We start from the raw sequence: 15,139 nt of genomic DNA, 5'->3' as shown, positions 1-15,139 counted from the left end.
AAAGTCCATGTGTTCTCAATATAGAGTTGTAATTCACTTGTAAATTTGGGAGATAGTAATTTTTTTCTGGTGCCATCCTCAAGTCTGAATTACTTAGTTCCTGTTGTGGATTTGTGCTTAGGATGGTTAAGAAAGGTAATCCTGTTTCCCCAGTAATGGGGGGCGGGGGATTATGAAGAGAAAGAAACTTCTGTTTTTGAAAAATGAGTCACTGTGGCAGGGCAGCAACAGCAATATTCAAAGCTTAAACTGGACCACTGTTAAATCTAAATTTTAATTGTTGGTTTAGGTTTTCCAAAGAAAAGAAGCTAACAGATCTTTTGTATGTCTTTAAAAAGTTTATATATATTAAAACCATTTTATATATGCATAAGTAAATTTGTTATTTTATGAACATTAGTAGATTATGTTGACTGAGAATAAAATCAACCTAGTTGAAAACAAAATTATATTTATTTGCAGCTAATTAGGATTGCAGTGTAGGTAAACAGATTCATACAGTCTTGAAAATGTGCTATAAGGTTGCATAAAATGTTGACTGGATTTATAGCTTTAAACAGCAAAAGGATTGTTAGTTTTTATCACTTGTTAGGAATTATCTTTGGTGTTGGCAGAAGTGAAGCTGACTTTCTTATAAGACAGGAATTGGGTGTGGTCTTAGTCTCTGGGTAATTGGGAGGAAGCAGGATCCATTATGAATGACACAGTTAACAGTGGTTCAAAGGTCAATTTGCATCAGAGGGCGAGCATATCTAGGACCCAGTTCAAAGGTTTAATTGTAGGTGTGTCTCAGATCTGATTAACAATGACCTTTCAACTCCCATTTTTATTGCCCAGAACCAATGCTGATCCGTTTTCACTTTTCCTTTGACAATCTTTTTTTAAAATATACATATGTATATACATGTATATCTGTATGTATATACTCATGTGTATACATAATTACCCATAATAATATACCAGAAGTGTTTCAGATTTTGAAATTTGAAATATTTGCATATACGTAATTGAAATATTTTGGGGTTTAGACCCAAGCCTAAACACATAGCTCATTTATGGTTCATATACATCTTACATACATAGCGTGGAGATAATTTTATATAATATGTTTAATGCACCTGCGTTTTGAGTGAGGTCCCTCATGAGATCAGGTGTGAAATTTTCAAAAAATTTCATGGCATTTCAGGTTGTGGAGCATTTTAGATTTTGTAGCATTTTTTATTAAGGATACTCAATTAGTAATATTATATAAGTACATTTATTCAGGTTTATTATAAGGAATTGCTTCACATGGTTGTAGAACCTGAAAAGTCCCAGGATCTGCATTCAGCAAGCTGGAGACACAGTAGAGCCAATGGTATGATTTCAGTTCCATTATTCAATGGCCTGAGAATGAAGAGAACTGATGGTATAAATTCTAGTAGAATCCTGAAATCTGGAGGTAGGAGAAGGATTTCTCAGCTTGAAGTTAGTCTGGTAAACTGCCTTTTTTGTTGTTGTTCCTACCTACAGCGTATTGGACATGGCCTACTTATATTAAGGGGAGAAGGGATTATCATTTTTATTAAGTCCCCTGATTCAAATGTTAATCTGATCCAGAAGCACCCTGACAAATACATGTAGAATAATGTTGAGGCAGTCAAGTTGACACATAAAATTAAGCATCATAATTGTCAACTAGAGGAATGTACATTAGTGACACATGTAAAAACTGTCATAGTATGCCAGGGATTTTAGAATGTGTTTAATGAATCTGTGGAGATAAGATTTTCATCATCCCCTATACTCTTTTAACAGTCTTTATCTAAGTCTGTTTATACTTCTCTTTCTTTTTGTATGATTCATTCATCATTGAACTAGTTCAATTTTTAATCCAGGAAAGTATTTTGAATGATGAATTGAAAGCTGGTATCAATTTAGGTTTTTAATCAATGAATATCTTACTTCTTTGTAATGTTACTCATTAGTACTGTGAGTTCCAATTTTGTCTGTGACTATAAAGAAAATGAATATTATATTCCGAGGACAAAGTTTTAATTACTATGAGTAGATTTGGATTAAATCGAGTTTTCATTCATTGAGTTCAAAATATTTGAGACCTTTTGTATTTCAGGTAGTAGAAACACCTGAACTTAATAAGAAAAATAAATACATTGTGATGCTAAAGGAATATTTCATAGAACACAGAACTATGAAGTATGCCTTGGTCTTTGAAACAACAGTGACAAATTGGAAAACTGTCAGGACTCAAGGAAACTTTTCTTAGTTTCTGTCTGGTGCTTCATGATTACTTGTCACATATTCTGCATCTGTATACCAACTTTCTGACCCTTTGTACATATAGCCATCCTCAAAATTGCAAATCTTCATGTAACTACTGTAGGTTAGTTTGCTTAGCATGTAGCATGGATTTCAGCATTTAAGGAGAGTAAATCTGATTAGATATCTTCTATTCCTTTTTCTTGTCTAACTGCTCTGACTAGAACTTCCAACAGTATGTTGAATAGAAATGACAAATGTGGGCATCTTGTCATCTTCTTAATCATAGGAAGAAAAACTCTCCGTTCTTCACCACGAATCTGATATTAATCTTTGTTATGTTGAGGGAATTTCCTCATATTCTTATTTCTTGAGGTATTGTCATTTTTTAATTTGTCATAAGAGTGTTGAATTTTATTTCTACATCAATTAGAATGGTTATGGCATTTTTCCTTTTTATTTTATGTATTAATTGATTTTCATACATTGAAACATCCTTGCATTCCAGGAATAAATCCACTTGGTCATAATATTTAATTCTTTTAATATACTGCTGAATTTTGTTTGTTAGTTCTTTGCATATTCCTATACAGAGAATGTTTCTTTATAGAAAGATGGTTGACCACTTATTAGTCCCACTTTGCTTTGGGCATGGAACTGAACACATCATGCACAAATAGACACATGACAAGTGACTACCCCCTTCCATTCAAATATTTATTTATCTATTGACTTGTTTATTATCAATCTCCTCCATTAGATTGCAATCCTTATGAGGGCAGGAACAACCTTGCTCATGTTTATACTGCTGTTTTCCTAATTTTGTTGCTGAAAGCTTGGTCCTTGTCCCTGATGCCAATCCAATAACAAGGACATGGTTTTGAGAAAAAGGAAAAAGAAGGTTTTTTCCTTTGCTAGCAAAGGAGAACAGGGGTCTTCTGTCCCAAAGGCTGTGATTCTGCCTATCAGTAGGAACAGGGGTTTTTAAAAAGGTGATTCAGAGAAAATAAGATTAGGGAAAAGAGATTAGGAAGGGCAAGATCAGGCAAAAGAGGATCAGGGAGGAGAAGGTTAGGGAAAAGAAGATGGGGAGGAGAAGGTTTAGGGCAAAGAAGACCAAGGAGGAGAAGTTGAGGGAAAAGAAGATCAGGGAGAAGGTCAGGGAAAAAGGTTGGGGAAAAATAAAATAAAAAAAATATATAAGTTTCAAAGCCACAAGGGATGTAGTGAAAGCATCAAGTGAACCCCTGTTAACACCACTGTTAATTTCTTATTTGATATTGATATATTCTTGAAGAATGAATGAATGTTTAATTGTCTTGAAAATCCTGATTGATGGTTATTTCTGTCTTTGTTTAGTGTTTGAAAGTAATTTATTTTAAGTAATGGTGGTGAATCAGTGATTCTAAGGTGAATAAATACATATATATGTTAAGCACCTCCCACATCCCTTGTTCTACACCAGACATTGGAGAAATAAGAGTCCCTAACCTCAAGTGATTACAATCTGATTGTGGGAAACACAAATAAATAAAGGATTACATAGCATAATGAGTTGTTATGGTCTGGATATTCCCTAAAATTCATGTGTTGGAACCTAATCCCCATTGTGGTGGTATTAAGTTATATATATATGCCCTTGGGAAAATGATTAAGTCATTAAGGTTTGAGGTTCATCAGGTTCATGAAATGATTAGTGCCTTATAAAAAGGTCTTGAGGGAAGTAGCTCAAGGTTTTTTGTTTTTGTTTTTGTTTTGTGCATCTTCCTTTTCCTATATGAGAACACCCTGTTTGCCCCTTCTGGAGGATATAATAGTAGGTACCATCTTACAGCAGCCCTTAAAATGTACCAAACCTGCAAGAACCTTGATCTAGCCACCTAAGCCTTCAGAACTATAAGAAATAAACTTGTTTCATTTATAAATTACCCATTCTATGATATTTTGTTATGGCAGCACAAAACAATAAAACATGAGAGATTTGATAGAGGTATACAAACAAACAGGAACAACAACAAAAAAACCAAAAGGAGGAACATTTGATTATGGGAGGAGAGAAAATGCCAATTGTCAAAGAGAGTCTTCACAGATGAGGTAATAGAGCATAGACTGGCATTAAAAAGACTCAAGTTTGTTTTGCTACTTACTTGCCGTGTGATTTGTAAGAAGTTGCTGGTTTCTTTAGCTTAATATTTTTCACTTATAGATACCACATCTCCATCATTTTGTTTTGAGTTTGTGTAGTGAGTGAGAATATGACCAAACATTTAAGTAGTTACTTTTATGGATAGAGCTACTGAAGATTTGACATGAAAGAGAAGGTTTTCATTTATTTTCACATTCCAGAGCTCTTCATGTGCATGTTAAAAGGTAGGTCAACACTGTACTCTTTATGATGTATGTTAACTATTTTCTGTTAGCAAACGTTGGGTACTTAATGCCTCTGGGTTATGACAAGTCTTAAAACACACCACTATTTGTGTTGAAGTGTTTTGTATCTGAAATCTTTTGTGTGTTTTAGCCTTATTGTAATTTGTCCCCAGTGCTGCTGTTTCTCTTTTCTGTAATAGTTTTTCCCAAAAAGACTCATTTAAAGGTACTTAGATATTCAAATGTTTGTTTAAATATCCTATTTGGGGATTTTAATTATCAAATCCAAACTTTATAGGAATAACTTACTTTTTTTTAATAAAGGTAAAAGCCATGCAAAAGTATATTTTATATTTAATTTTTAAAACTTGTGACTTTTCTTCTTTTTTTGACTTTTTCTCTCAATGTAATAGTCAGAAAGGAAGTATAAATTCTAGAGTCTGCATATGTGTTCTGTGTTTTCTTCATTAAGAGTTTTCAGTATGTCATTGTTTTATGTAAATGGAACTTTTCAAAATTAATTAATGTATTCTTTTTCATACTGGCACTTGCTTCGAAATATTTTTTCTTACAGTATTGTATATTGTCATTTTTTCCTAAAAAGCATCAAATACTAGTGCTGTCTCCCAGTAACTAAAGATCTTAGATTACTTCTTTTTCTTTATAGTAAGACAAACAAGAATTACTTGTAAATAGTGTACCTTGTTTTGTAGTCTTATGCTTTATTTTTGCAAATGTGATTCTATCACTATTTTCTCTTTCATTTTAATTCAATTATTTCCTTTCCAGAATGCCTCAAGTCTTGGTGTACTTGTAATTGCATCTGAGTTTTCTAGAGAAAGCAGGTTTTCCTCTTCAGTTAGCACAATTTGTCAACTCGTTTGGTTGTTTTTGTGCTGATATTTTTCTTTTCCTGATGGCATACTATTTTTTTCTTCAACATATGTATCTGTAAAAATATAGAACTCCAGTCCGTTTCTTATTATTGTCCAAGTATAATCCTTTCTTAATATATGCCAGGTATATTGCTATGTAGCCTTTGAAAACTGCTTCACCTTTGTCTCTTCATCTCTCTTCAGAGTAGAGAGATTATATGGTTTCTGAGGTCCCTTATACAATTTTATTTCAAAATAATGGAGATCAGAGTATACTGTACTTTTAACCTAGTGGTGGTTAGGGAATCTTAGAAATGACTGTAAACTAATGGCATGACTAGTAAGGATCTTCTCAGTTTTCTTTCAAGAAGTTAATCTACTGTTGTGTCATAGCTATAAGGCTTTGTATACGTTGTGAATGTGTATGTATTAACTTGAAAATGAAGCAAGATTATACGTTAGTGATTTTGACAACTCACTTTCTGTTAACCAAAGAAGATGGCATTAGATAAAATTCTCTTTTGCGACAGACATAAATTCTACTCAATTAATTGAAGCTTAACAGTGTATATGGGTAGGTAGAATTTAGATAATGGGGATTTAAATGACTAATGTAATGAAGAGTAGTAAGGGATAAAGTAGACCTTGCAGGCCTTTAGCACTAGATATTAGGTGTTATAAAGAGGATTGTGTTCCATCTCTTTTTTTGCATTTTATTTTTTATTTTCTCCTTTTGCCAATGGGTTTTCTCCATGAGCCACAGTATGTCATTATCTCTAGGCTTACCTCCTAGCTTAGTCTTGTTTGTGGTTAGAGATTTAACCAGCTAGCTGTAGTTTATAAAAGGTAATATCAGGGAATGACTTTTAATTGACCTAGCCAGGGTCATATGCCTTCCCCCATAACCAGGAAACTGGTATTATTGTCAGCAAAGAGTGATTAGACATCAAGCACAGATTGCTTAGTAGTACACAGATAATAGCCATTATTGGTATTTAAAGGCATCAAGTTTGTATTCAAAAGTAGATAAAAATTCCTATGGGTAATAATTTATAATAGAAAATAATTATTTTCATATTATATATGCTCTTGCCTTTTACCTAACCCATGTTGTCAAAGCCACACTTTTTGGCATAGGTTAATGTCAGTAGACAGATTCTTTTTGGTTTGGGTAGTTCTTTTTATGTGCCCATAGTGCTATATTATGACAGTTTTAAACTGAGTCCATTCTGTTCCAAAAGAAGGACTTTGATTTGGATCCATCCAGCATTATAGTCAAATGTTAACAAAAGATACCTCCTCAAGTATGTGCTTATTGTTCTTCTCTCATTTCTTTAAATTTTCCTCTTTCTGTTTATACTTAGATCAAACCCCTATGAAAATTGATATTGTTAAATTAAAATTGATAAGTATTATTACTACATTATTAAAATTGACAAATTATATGGTTAATGTATATTCTTGTTATTTTGTTATACAATATCTCATTGATGTTTATGCACAGGAAGTTGGGGATAATTTATGAATCTAATAATTCTTTAATTCCTATTTTAATGAATAACATTAGGGTTTGGCTTCTGATGTTTTACATACTAGATTTAGTTAATTTCAGCCAACATTTGTTGAGTTCCTACTGGGCTCTGGGCATTGGGGTTGGAAAGAATAAAAACAGATCCCCAAACATGAACTTGGAAACAAATATAATTAGAAAATTTCCCACCTAATGCTGATGTTAAATACTATGTTTTTCACCTTAATAGTGACTTCCTTTGTTTTACATTTAAAGTTTTACTTGAATGTAATTTGCATAGAGAAAGATGATCACAAGTGAGCTTTGATGAGTTCAGAAATTACATACATCCATGAGGCCTACACTCCAGTGACTAAATAGTAACTACAACAATCTATAACTAAATGCATAATAGTGAGAATATCAGAAAAGGATTTTTTTCCTCTTTAAGGAAATTTTGCTCATTGCTGTTGGTACTATTGTTTTTTCCAATAAAGAATGGTTTCTATGACATTCTAACTGAATGCTAGAAATACTGCTGTGTTGAACATGAAAATATTTTCTGGTACTAATTTTTATAGTTAATTATTTGAGTTTTAAGAATGCTGTGGGACAGCCAGCTATTCTAAATGATTTTACCAAGTAAAATCTCAGATTTCAAAGAAAATGTAGTAGGATTAAACATTATTTTAAAATATTTCTTTGTAAGTATTGCTTATGATACCAAGACTGATTTTTATTGTGGTTCATGTAATTGTCCTGATACTTGTCAAATTTCCTTCTGTTGACTACAACTAGAATAAAATCTTGATGAATTAATAATTATTATAAAATTTATATTTGCACTTTCTGTAAAGAAAAATGTTATGAAAAATTAGTGTGAATATGATTAAAACTATTGCAGTAAAGACATCTTTTAAAGTATCTAAAGTGTCTATTCCTAAGTATATAATTGATAACACTTTAACACTTAGCATATATCCTTGTGCACATTACATGCTAATTAGTTGAGATTTGTTATTTAGTTTTTAAAATGTACTCATTCATTCATAATTCAACTAAAACAAATCTCATGTTTATCAGTGTGATTTTTTTCCCTGAATATTTTAAAGGCATATGATTATTTGAAGTGTTTGCATTTTTTAATGCACTAGAGAATAGCACTGTTTATGTCTTTTAAACATGAGATGATGTATCATTTGTTCATTTTGAGACTTTTAGAGGAAAAAAAGATTGGTTTTATTTTAAAACAGGTGATGGCATTTCTGGGAATATTAAAATTTTCAGCAATTAAGAAAATCAGCGGTAACTTTTATGTTATTTAAATTCTATTATCTACCAAGGATCTCTATTGCTATACCTCATGACTAATAACGTAAAAGGTAGTTTCTTTCTTTCTTTCATTTTAAAATATTTTTAGTTGTAAAAGAACACAATACCTTTATTTATTTATTTTTTAATGTGGTGCCTGGGGTTCAAACCCAGTGCCTTACACATGCTAGGCAAGAGCTCTACCAGTGAGCTACAACTCCAGCCTGTCCCCCTGTTTTCTTTTTAATTTTTCAGAATCTTAGGACTTGGTGAAGTGATTGAAAAAGAGAGACATGATTTCTTTATAATAAAGTGTTTATTATATAAAGGAACTTTGATGTCATATGTAAATTTTTATTCTTTTAAAGGAAGGTGCATCTGCCCGTAAGACTCAGACTCCTGCAGCACAGCCAGTACCAAGACCAGGTAAAAATATGAAACTGGTTTTTGTTGTTTTCCAGAAACTGAACTTTTACCAAGGATACATTGGAAGATCTTTTTTCTTCAAGTTGAATATCAGTATTACTAAAGCAGATCTCAAAACTATAATAATATACATATGGTGCTTGCTGAACTTTGATCAGCATCTTTAATAAATCTTTCTATTCTTAGCATAGAAACATAAAGAAACTAAAATAAAAAGTGTGCTAAATTGTTTATTTCCCAGCTCAACTGGATTTTATAATACTCTTTACTGGAGTAATACTTTCCCCAATTTGATTTAAAGATTATTGATAAAATAGTATGTAACAATAAAATAGGTTTTATAGCATCATACTTTTAAAGTTACACCATAAGAATATTTATCTGAATAAATAGGTATAGTTGAAGAGTTTAAAATCATTTAAAAATGTTTTAAATGTCTATGTATGTTCCTTGTCTCACCAATTCTCTTTCCTAAGTTCATGGTAGTATGTGCAAGTGTGATGGTTTTTTTTCCTATAGAAGTACAGCATCATAATTTCAATAGACTCGTGCAGCTTTGATGTTTACAATTTCAGATATCTTATTGAGCACAAAAAGTTCTGTAAGCATTTAAAAAATGTTAAATAAAGATAGCATTGAAGTTATTATTTCTCCTTTTCATAGTATCTAAAAAAATAATCTTTATTGATGCATGTAGGTACCAATATTGTATCATTATAAGTGTTTTGGTTTTTGAAAAATATTTTTTATATTTAGCATAACTTTAGTGATACCCTATACCTCCTTCCTCTTTAACCTCAGTATGTCGAAAGTGACAATAAGGAAAATGGAAAGTATTGGGAAGACATAGGCAAGAATTGTACTAGGTGATATTTCTTATAAATTTGGCATTTCTAACAGTGCAGACTTGGTATCTTTGTGTTCACTGTACTTTTCCACATGAGCATATTCTAAAATTATGTATATTTTAGACATTAAATATTTCTGGATATGCTTCAGAACTATGGTATTAAGATTACATGAGACATATTGAAATGATTTTGCAGGCATTTTCACTGTGTTCTTCATACTCTTCTTAGATGACTAGACTCTGTGGTCTCTCCATATCTATCTGTCTGACTGTCTCTTTCACTCAAACATACACATATTAGGATAGTGGGTTCTCTCATACCTTTTATTTTGAGGAGAGGAGTGGTCCATCAGCCTTGTTATAGATATAGTTGGATGTAATTTATTTCAGGTGACAGAACTATTTTTAAGTAGAGATGGCCACACCAAAAGTCATTGTGAGTGTAAGGAAGAACTGTTAAATTCAATAGATGATATTAAAATGCCTTCCATGTATTAAGCTCTTTGCCAGAAACTAGGAAAGGCTTAAAGGAACTCTTTTCAGGAAGGAAGAAAAAGTGAAGGAAATAGAGATGAATGAGTGGAATACTACCCATTAAGTATAGAAACATTGTGGAAGCAATTGAATCACAGACACAGAATTGTTTTTCTGTAGAAGGGTGGGATAGGGCGTTGTGGTTTGTCATTCTAAGGAAGATCACATGAGAAATTCAGGAATTATGTAAAAGGTAGAGAATCACTACCTGAGGATTCTTATCCAGATGGTATTATGTAATTTAAAATTGTCTCCAACCCATCTACTTGGGAACACTGAAGAAGAATTGCAAGTCAGGCCAGCCTCAAAAACTTACTAAGACCCTGTCTCAAAACAGAATTTTAAAAGGGACTGGAGATATGGCTCAGTGATGGAGTGTCCCTGGGTTCAATCCCTAGCACCATCAAAGTAAATAAATAAAATTGTCTCCACTTCACATTTTCTCAAAGTCAGCATACGTAAGAGAGGAGTAGGGGAAGACATTCTGTTCAAGTGTGTGTGATAAAATGAAGTTCATGGAACTGGGTTCTCAAATGATCTTGAGGAAAATCATGTAAAATAAAAGGTTCTAAGTCTTTTCAACTCTTAATATTTATCATACTTTTTCACGTGGTCTATCAAAGTGCAGTGGAAATTTATTCGATGGAACTTAATCTGAACTAAGTCTCATAATATTTCAGGTTTTCCTGTGCCTATCCATGTGAACCCTCTTCTTCCTTCCATTTACTCTTGATGACATCTATCTGTGTACAATTCTTATCTACCATTCTAAAAGAAATTAATCTTTAGCATTAGTCTATCTATAAGAAGTTATTTGAATGGATATTAGCAATTTGAAATCTTTATTTGTCCTGATTATTTTCGTGAGTTTTTTTGTTTTGTTGCAGAAATGTTAAGTTCATTTGCTTATGGAGTGCTGCTCGGTTTTGAAGGGATATTGTTTAATGTTTGATATGTTCACTTGTCTGTTTAAAAAAAAAAACATGAACACCCAAAACATATCTGGCAGTGTAATTTGCAGCAGTAGATGAGGGATTATAGAATTACATTATTTTCATTAGGTAGAGTTTGAATCTTTTCAAAATGTGGGACTGAGCCACCAATTATTTGGTTAAATGAACCACCTCAAGCATGGAGTTCCATTTTTGAACATTTCATATTTTTAATTTATTTTTCGGTCAAATATGTACTTAATTCTATTCAACTTACTAGTATTCCAGGCAAAGCATACAGGTAAATAAAACATTTTAAAGTATAAGTCTTGGACAGGCCATAGTCCTTCTCTTGAACATATCCCTTTCCTTTGTTTTCTAATCCCTGCACAACCCATACTTCTAACTTTCTTTATTTCTAATTCTTAGATGTTCTGAGGTGAGTAGATTGCCTGTGTATTTTATATAATTTCGATTCATTCAGTCAGTTGTAGCCCAGGTGCTGGTTGGAGTACTTCTACACTCATTCTGTAGTTTTAAATGTATGTGCTGATGATTTCCAAATTTGTATCTTCAACTAGACATCTCTTTTTACCTCTGGTATCTTGTAGTAACTCTCTGTTCTATGTTTGGATATACCATAGGCATTTTAAAACTATTTAAAAAATTTTTTAATTTTTTTAGTTGTCAGTGGATCTTTTATTTTATTTATTTATTTATGTATGTTTTTATTTATAGGCGGGACTGAGGATCAAACCCCCAGGGTTTTACACATGCCAGGCAAGCGCTCTGAGCCACATCTCTAGGCCCCTTAAAACTGTTAAAATAGATTTTCCTTGATTTTTTTTTCCCCCCAAGATCTTATTCTACACTTTCCTTCTTATTCTTATTTTAAATAAGTGTCAACACCATCAACTCTTGTTTCTTAAGACAAAACTTGGGTGTTGTTATTTATTGTTCACTTTTCCTTACCCCTTTCCTAATCTGACAGTGTATTCTTGTCATATTTATCTACAAATTTCTACAGATCTCTACTTCATTTGTTTTTCTTTACTCTTACTACTGCTACTCAAGATCCTCATTTCTCTCGAGCAGTGTATCTTAAATTGTCTAGTGTTAGTTCATAACCTTTTTATTTCTGGGCCTCAACAGGATGCATATAGAAATTAAGGGTAGAATACTGTCATAGCATCTGAGTGCATGTTCATCTTCTTAGTAATTCATTGTTGCTGCCCTTTTTGTTTTTCACTCAAACTTAGGTTGATTTGACATTTTAAAATGAAAATTTGTCCTTAAATCACATGTAATTTGAGAAACACCCAAATTGTAGATTATTGCAATAGTCCTAACTGAGCTTTCTTCTTTCGTACTTGTGCCCCTTTGATCTGTTGCCTGGATCTATTATTTTTCCTTTGCAGAAGGTGTGACATGAAAGTCAAATCACATAACTGTCTGTCTTAAAAGTAATAGGGGTTTACAATGGCACTTAAATACAAAGTTATCCAGGCACTGGTGGCACATACCTCTAGTCCTGCGACTTGTGGGAGGTCAGAGGATGACTTGAACCAAGAGTTTGAGACCAGTCTGGACAGCATAGTGAGACCCCATTTCAAAAAATGAAAAATAAGATAAATACAAATTAAATATTACACAAAAGTTTCTATATGAATTGGTTCCTCTGTAGGTATTGAGCTTCATCTTTTGCTGTTCTTTCTTTGTGGTCTACACATTTTCCTTGTTTCATTTCCTTAAGCCCAGTAGCTTTTTCCTGCCTTTGACATTTTGCAGACATTCTTATGGACAGTTCTTTGCAAGTTGGCTCATTTTCATCCTTCAAATTTCATTTGAAATTTAATTGCTTTCTTTTAAGAGGCCTTTTCTAAGCATTCTGTAGGACACTTTTCTGCCAGTTCATGTGTTTTGTTCCTTCATGTTCCTTTTGTGTTTTAATTTGTGTATTTGTCATCTGGCTTCCCTATTCTCCTGAAAAGCTCTTTGAGGACAAGCCTTATTTCTCTTTTATTTGCCATTTAATAACTTAGTAGAATGCCTTTTACTTAGACTCTGAATAAAACTTTAAGTGAAGAATGTAATAGTTTGAAATCAAACCAAGTGACAGTGGTAATTTTTCTTATGATTTTTCTTGACTTGGATATTGGCAGTTATTGCGTTTGCTTAAGTACTGGAGTAGAAGCAGCAGTTATCACCAGCTTTAGCTGCTCAGTTCACTAAATGGTGAATATATACTGTGAAAAACTAAGGACTTATCATGTTATTATTTTTTAAAATTCTCATCAAGATGTAGAACTTGTAGTCTGTTTTTACAGTTGAGGACACTGAGACTGAGCGTAGTTAATCAACTTACCAGGTTAATTTGCCTAGGCAGTGACAAGGGATACCAGCATGTATCATCTGAATACAGGCCTAATCATTCTGCCATGCAAAACTACTTTGTTATTCCATATCCCCCATCTTTTGAATCAAACTTATCAGCATAAGTATCACAATGTCCCTGGTTTGGTCATTAATTACTAGGGAACCTGTTAATAAATAGTCTTTTGTGACTGTTTTTACATAATCTTTAAACTTTATTTTTAGTGTGTGATTGTTTTTTATTTTACCTTTTTCTTATGTTTAGTCTTCTCAGCCTTTATTTTAGTACATATTTTCCTAAATATTTGAATTCATTCACCCCTCCCAGAAGAAAAAAAAGAAAGTAAAAAAAAAAAGAAGAAAGAAATCTGTGGCTGAAATGACATTGGCTTTCGTTCTTTGCTCCTCCTTTCCCCCCACCTTGCCTTCCATGCCACTCCTTGTCATTCCCTTAAGTTACACACCTTAGTATCTTCTCTCTCCTGTTTACCTATTCATCTGTTCATCTTGGCATTCCTTTATCCTCCAACAGATATAAACTGAGACTACATTATATACCAGATGATACTAACTAATCAACTTATTTGTAAGCTCTCATTCTGAAAATAATTTAAGACAATTTTACTGTTTTTTACTCAGTGGGAAGAAAGACGTGATGATGATAAATATGTGTCTCACCTTCTACTGAATTTTGTAATATTTTATCACAATGAAATCTCCATACAGAAGAATATGAACAATTAGTTAAAATGTTTATTTTGTGTGATTCCCTTTAAAGGTAGAATCTGTAAGAACTGACATCAAATTAGATTTTTTTCCCTGCCTCCACCCATCACTTAATTCCAGTGTCTAGAAACACAGCAGTTTCAGAATTGATAAACCATATTACTGTAACAACTTCATCAGCTAGATTATAGTTCTTAGGTATAGTTCTTTTTACCTCTAGCTTTATATACTTTGCTTATTTCTAATTTTACTTACCTACTCTGAGTGAGCTTGCTTTATCAATTGCAATACATGTAGAAACTCTTGTCACATTCTGAGTCCATCTGAGATCTCACTAACCTAAATGATTTTTTTTTTTTTTTTTTTTTCATTGCTGGGGAATGAACCCAGGGTCTTTTTTTTTTTTTTTTTTTTTTGTGGTGCTGGGGATTTGAACCCAGGGCCTTGTGCTTGTACCAACTGAGCTATATCCCCAGCCCCTAAATGATTTTTTAAAAAATTTGCATACATTATATACAAAGCATTTTGTGCTAATAGTTCTGTGGTCTTTACAGGTGCTTATTGTCTTGTGTTCCCCATTATAGAGTCATACAGAATGAATTAGAATAGTAAATCTTCTAAATTATTGTTTTTGTGATTTTTGAAAAAAAAAAAAAAAAAACCTGGTCTAGTATGTGGCACATAGAAAACAACTGATAAAATTTATTATGGATAAATACTGAAAATTGAACATGCAGCACTTTTTAAAAAAATTTGTTTTTTTACAGACTGCATTTTGATTCATTGTACATAAATTGGGTACAACTTTTCATTTCTATGGTTGTACACAATGTAGATTTACACCATTTGTGTAGTCATACATGTACATAGGGTAATAATGCATGCAGCACTTTTAGTCACAAATATTCACCATGTATTAAGTTGTTATGTCTTAAATACTCCTATATATTTTAAAGTCTGTTAACATATATGA

The 15,139-nt window shown here is 32.4% G+C and overlaps 1 protein-coding gene across 2 annotated transcripts in view; it reads left to right on the top strand.

Moving 5' to 3' along the window:
* Cdc73 (cell division cycle 73) overlaps positions 1-15,139 on the top strand; it is a 120,228-nt gene that overhangs the window by 83,749 nt on the left and 21,340 nt on the right. For both annotated transcript variants that reach the window (XM_047520550.1, XM_047520551.1), the window contains exon 11: positions 8,694-8,751. In XM_047520550.1, coding sequence (XP_047376506.1) covers positions 8,694-8,751 — 58 coding nt within the window. The remainder of the gene's footprint in view (positions 1-8,693; positions 8,752-15,139) is intronic.

The sequence above is a fragment of the Sciurus carolinensis genome, chromosome 12, assembly GCF_902686445.1.
Source record: "Sciurus carolinensis chromosome 12, mSciCar1.2, whole genome shotgun sequence".
In the NCBI taxonomy this organism is placed as follows: Eukaryota; Metazoa; Chordata; class Mammalia; order Rodentia; family Sciuridae; genus Sciurus; species Sciurus carolinensis.
This window is presented reverse-complemented; position numbering and strand designations above follow the sequence as displayed.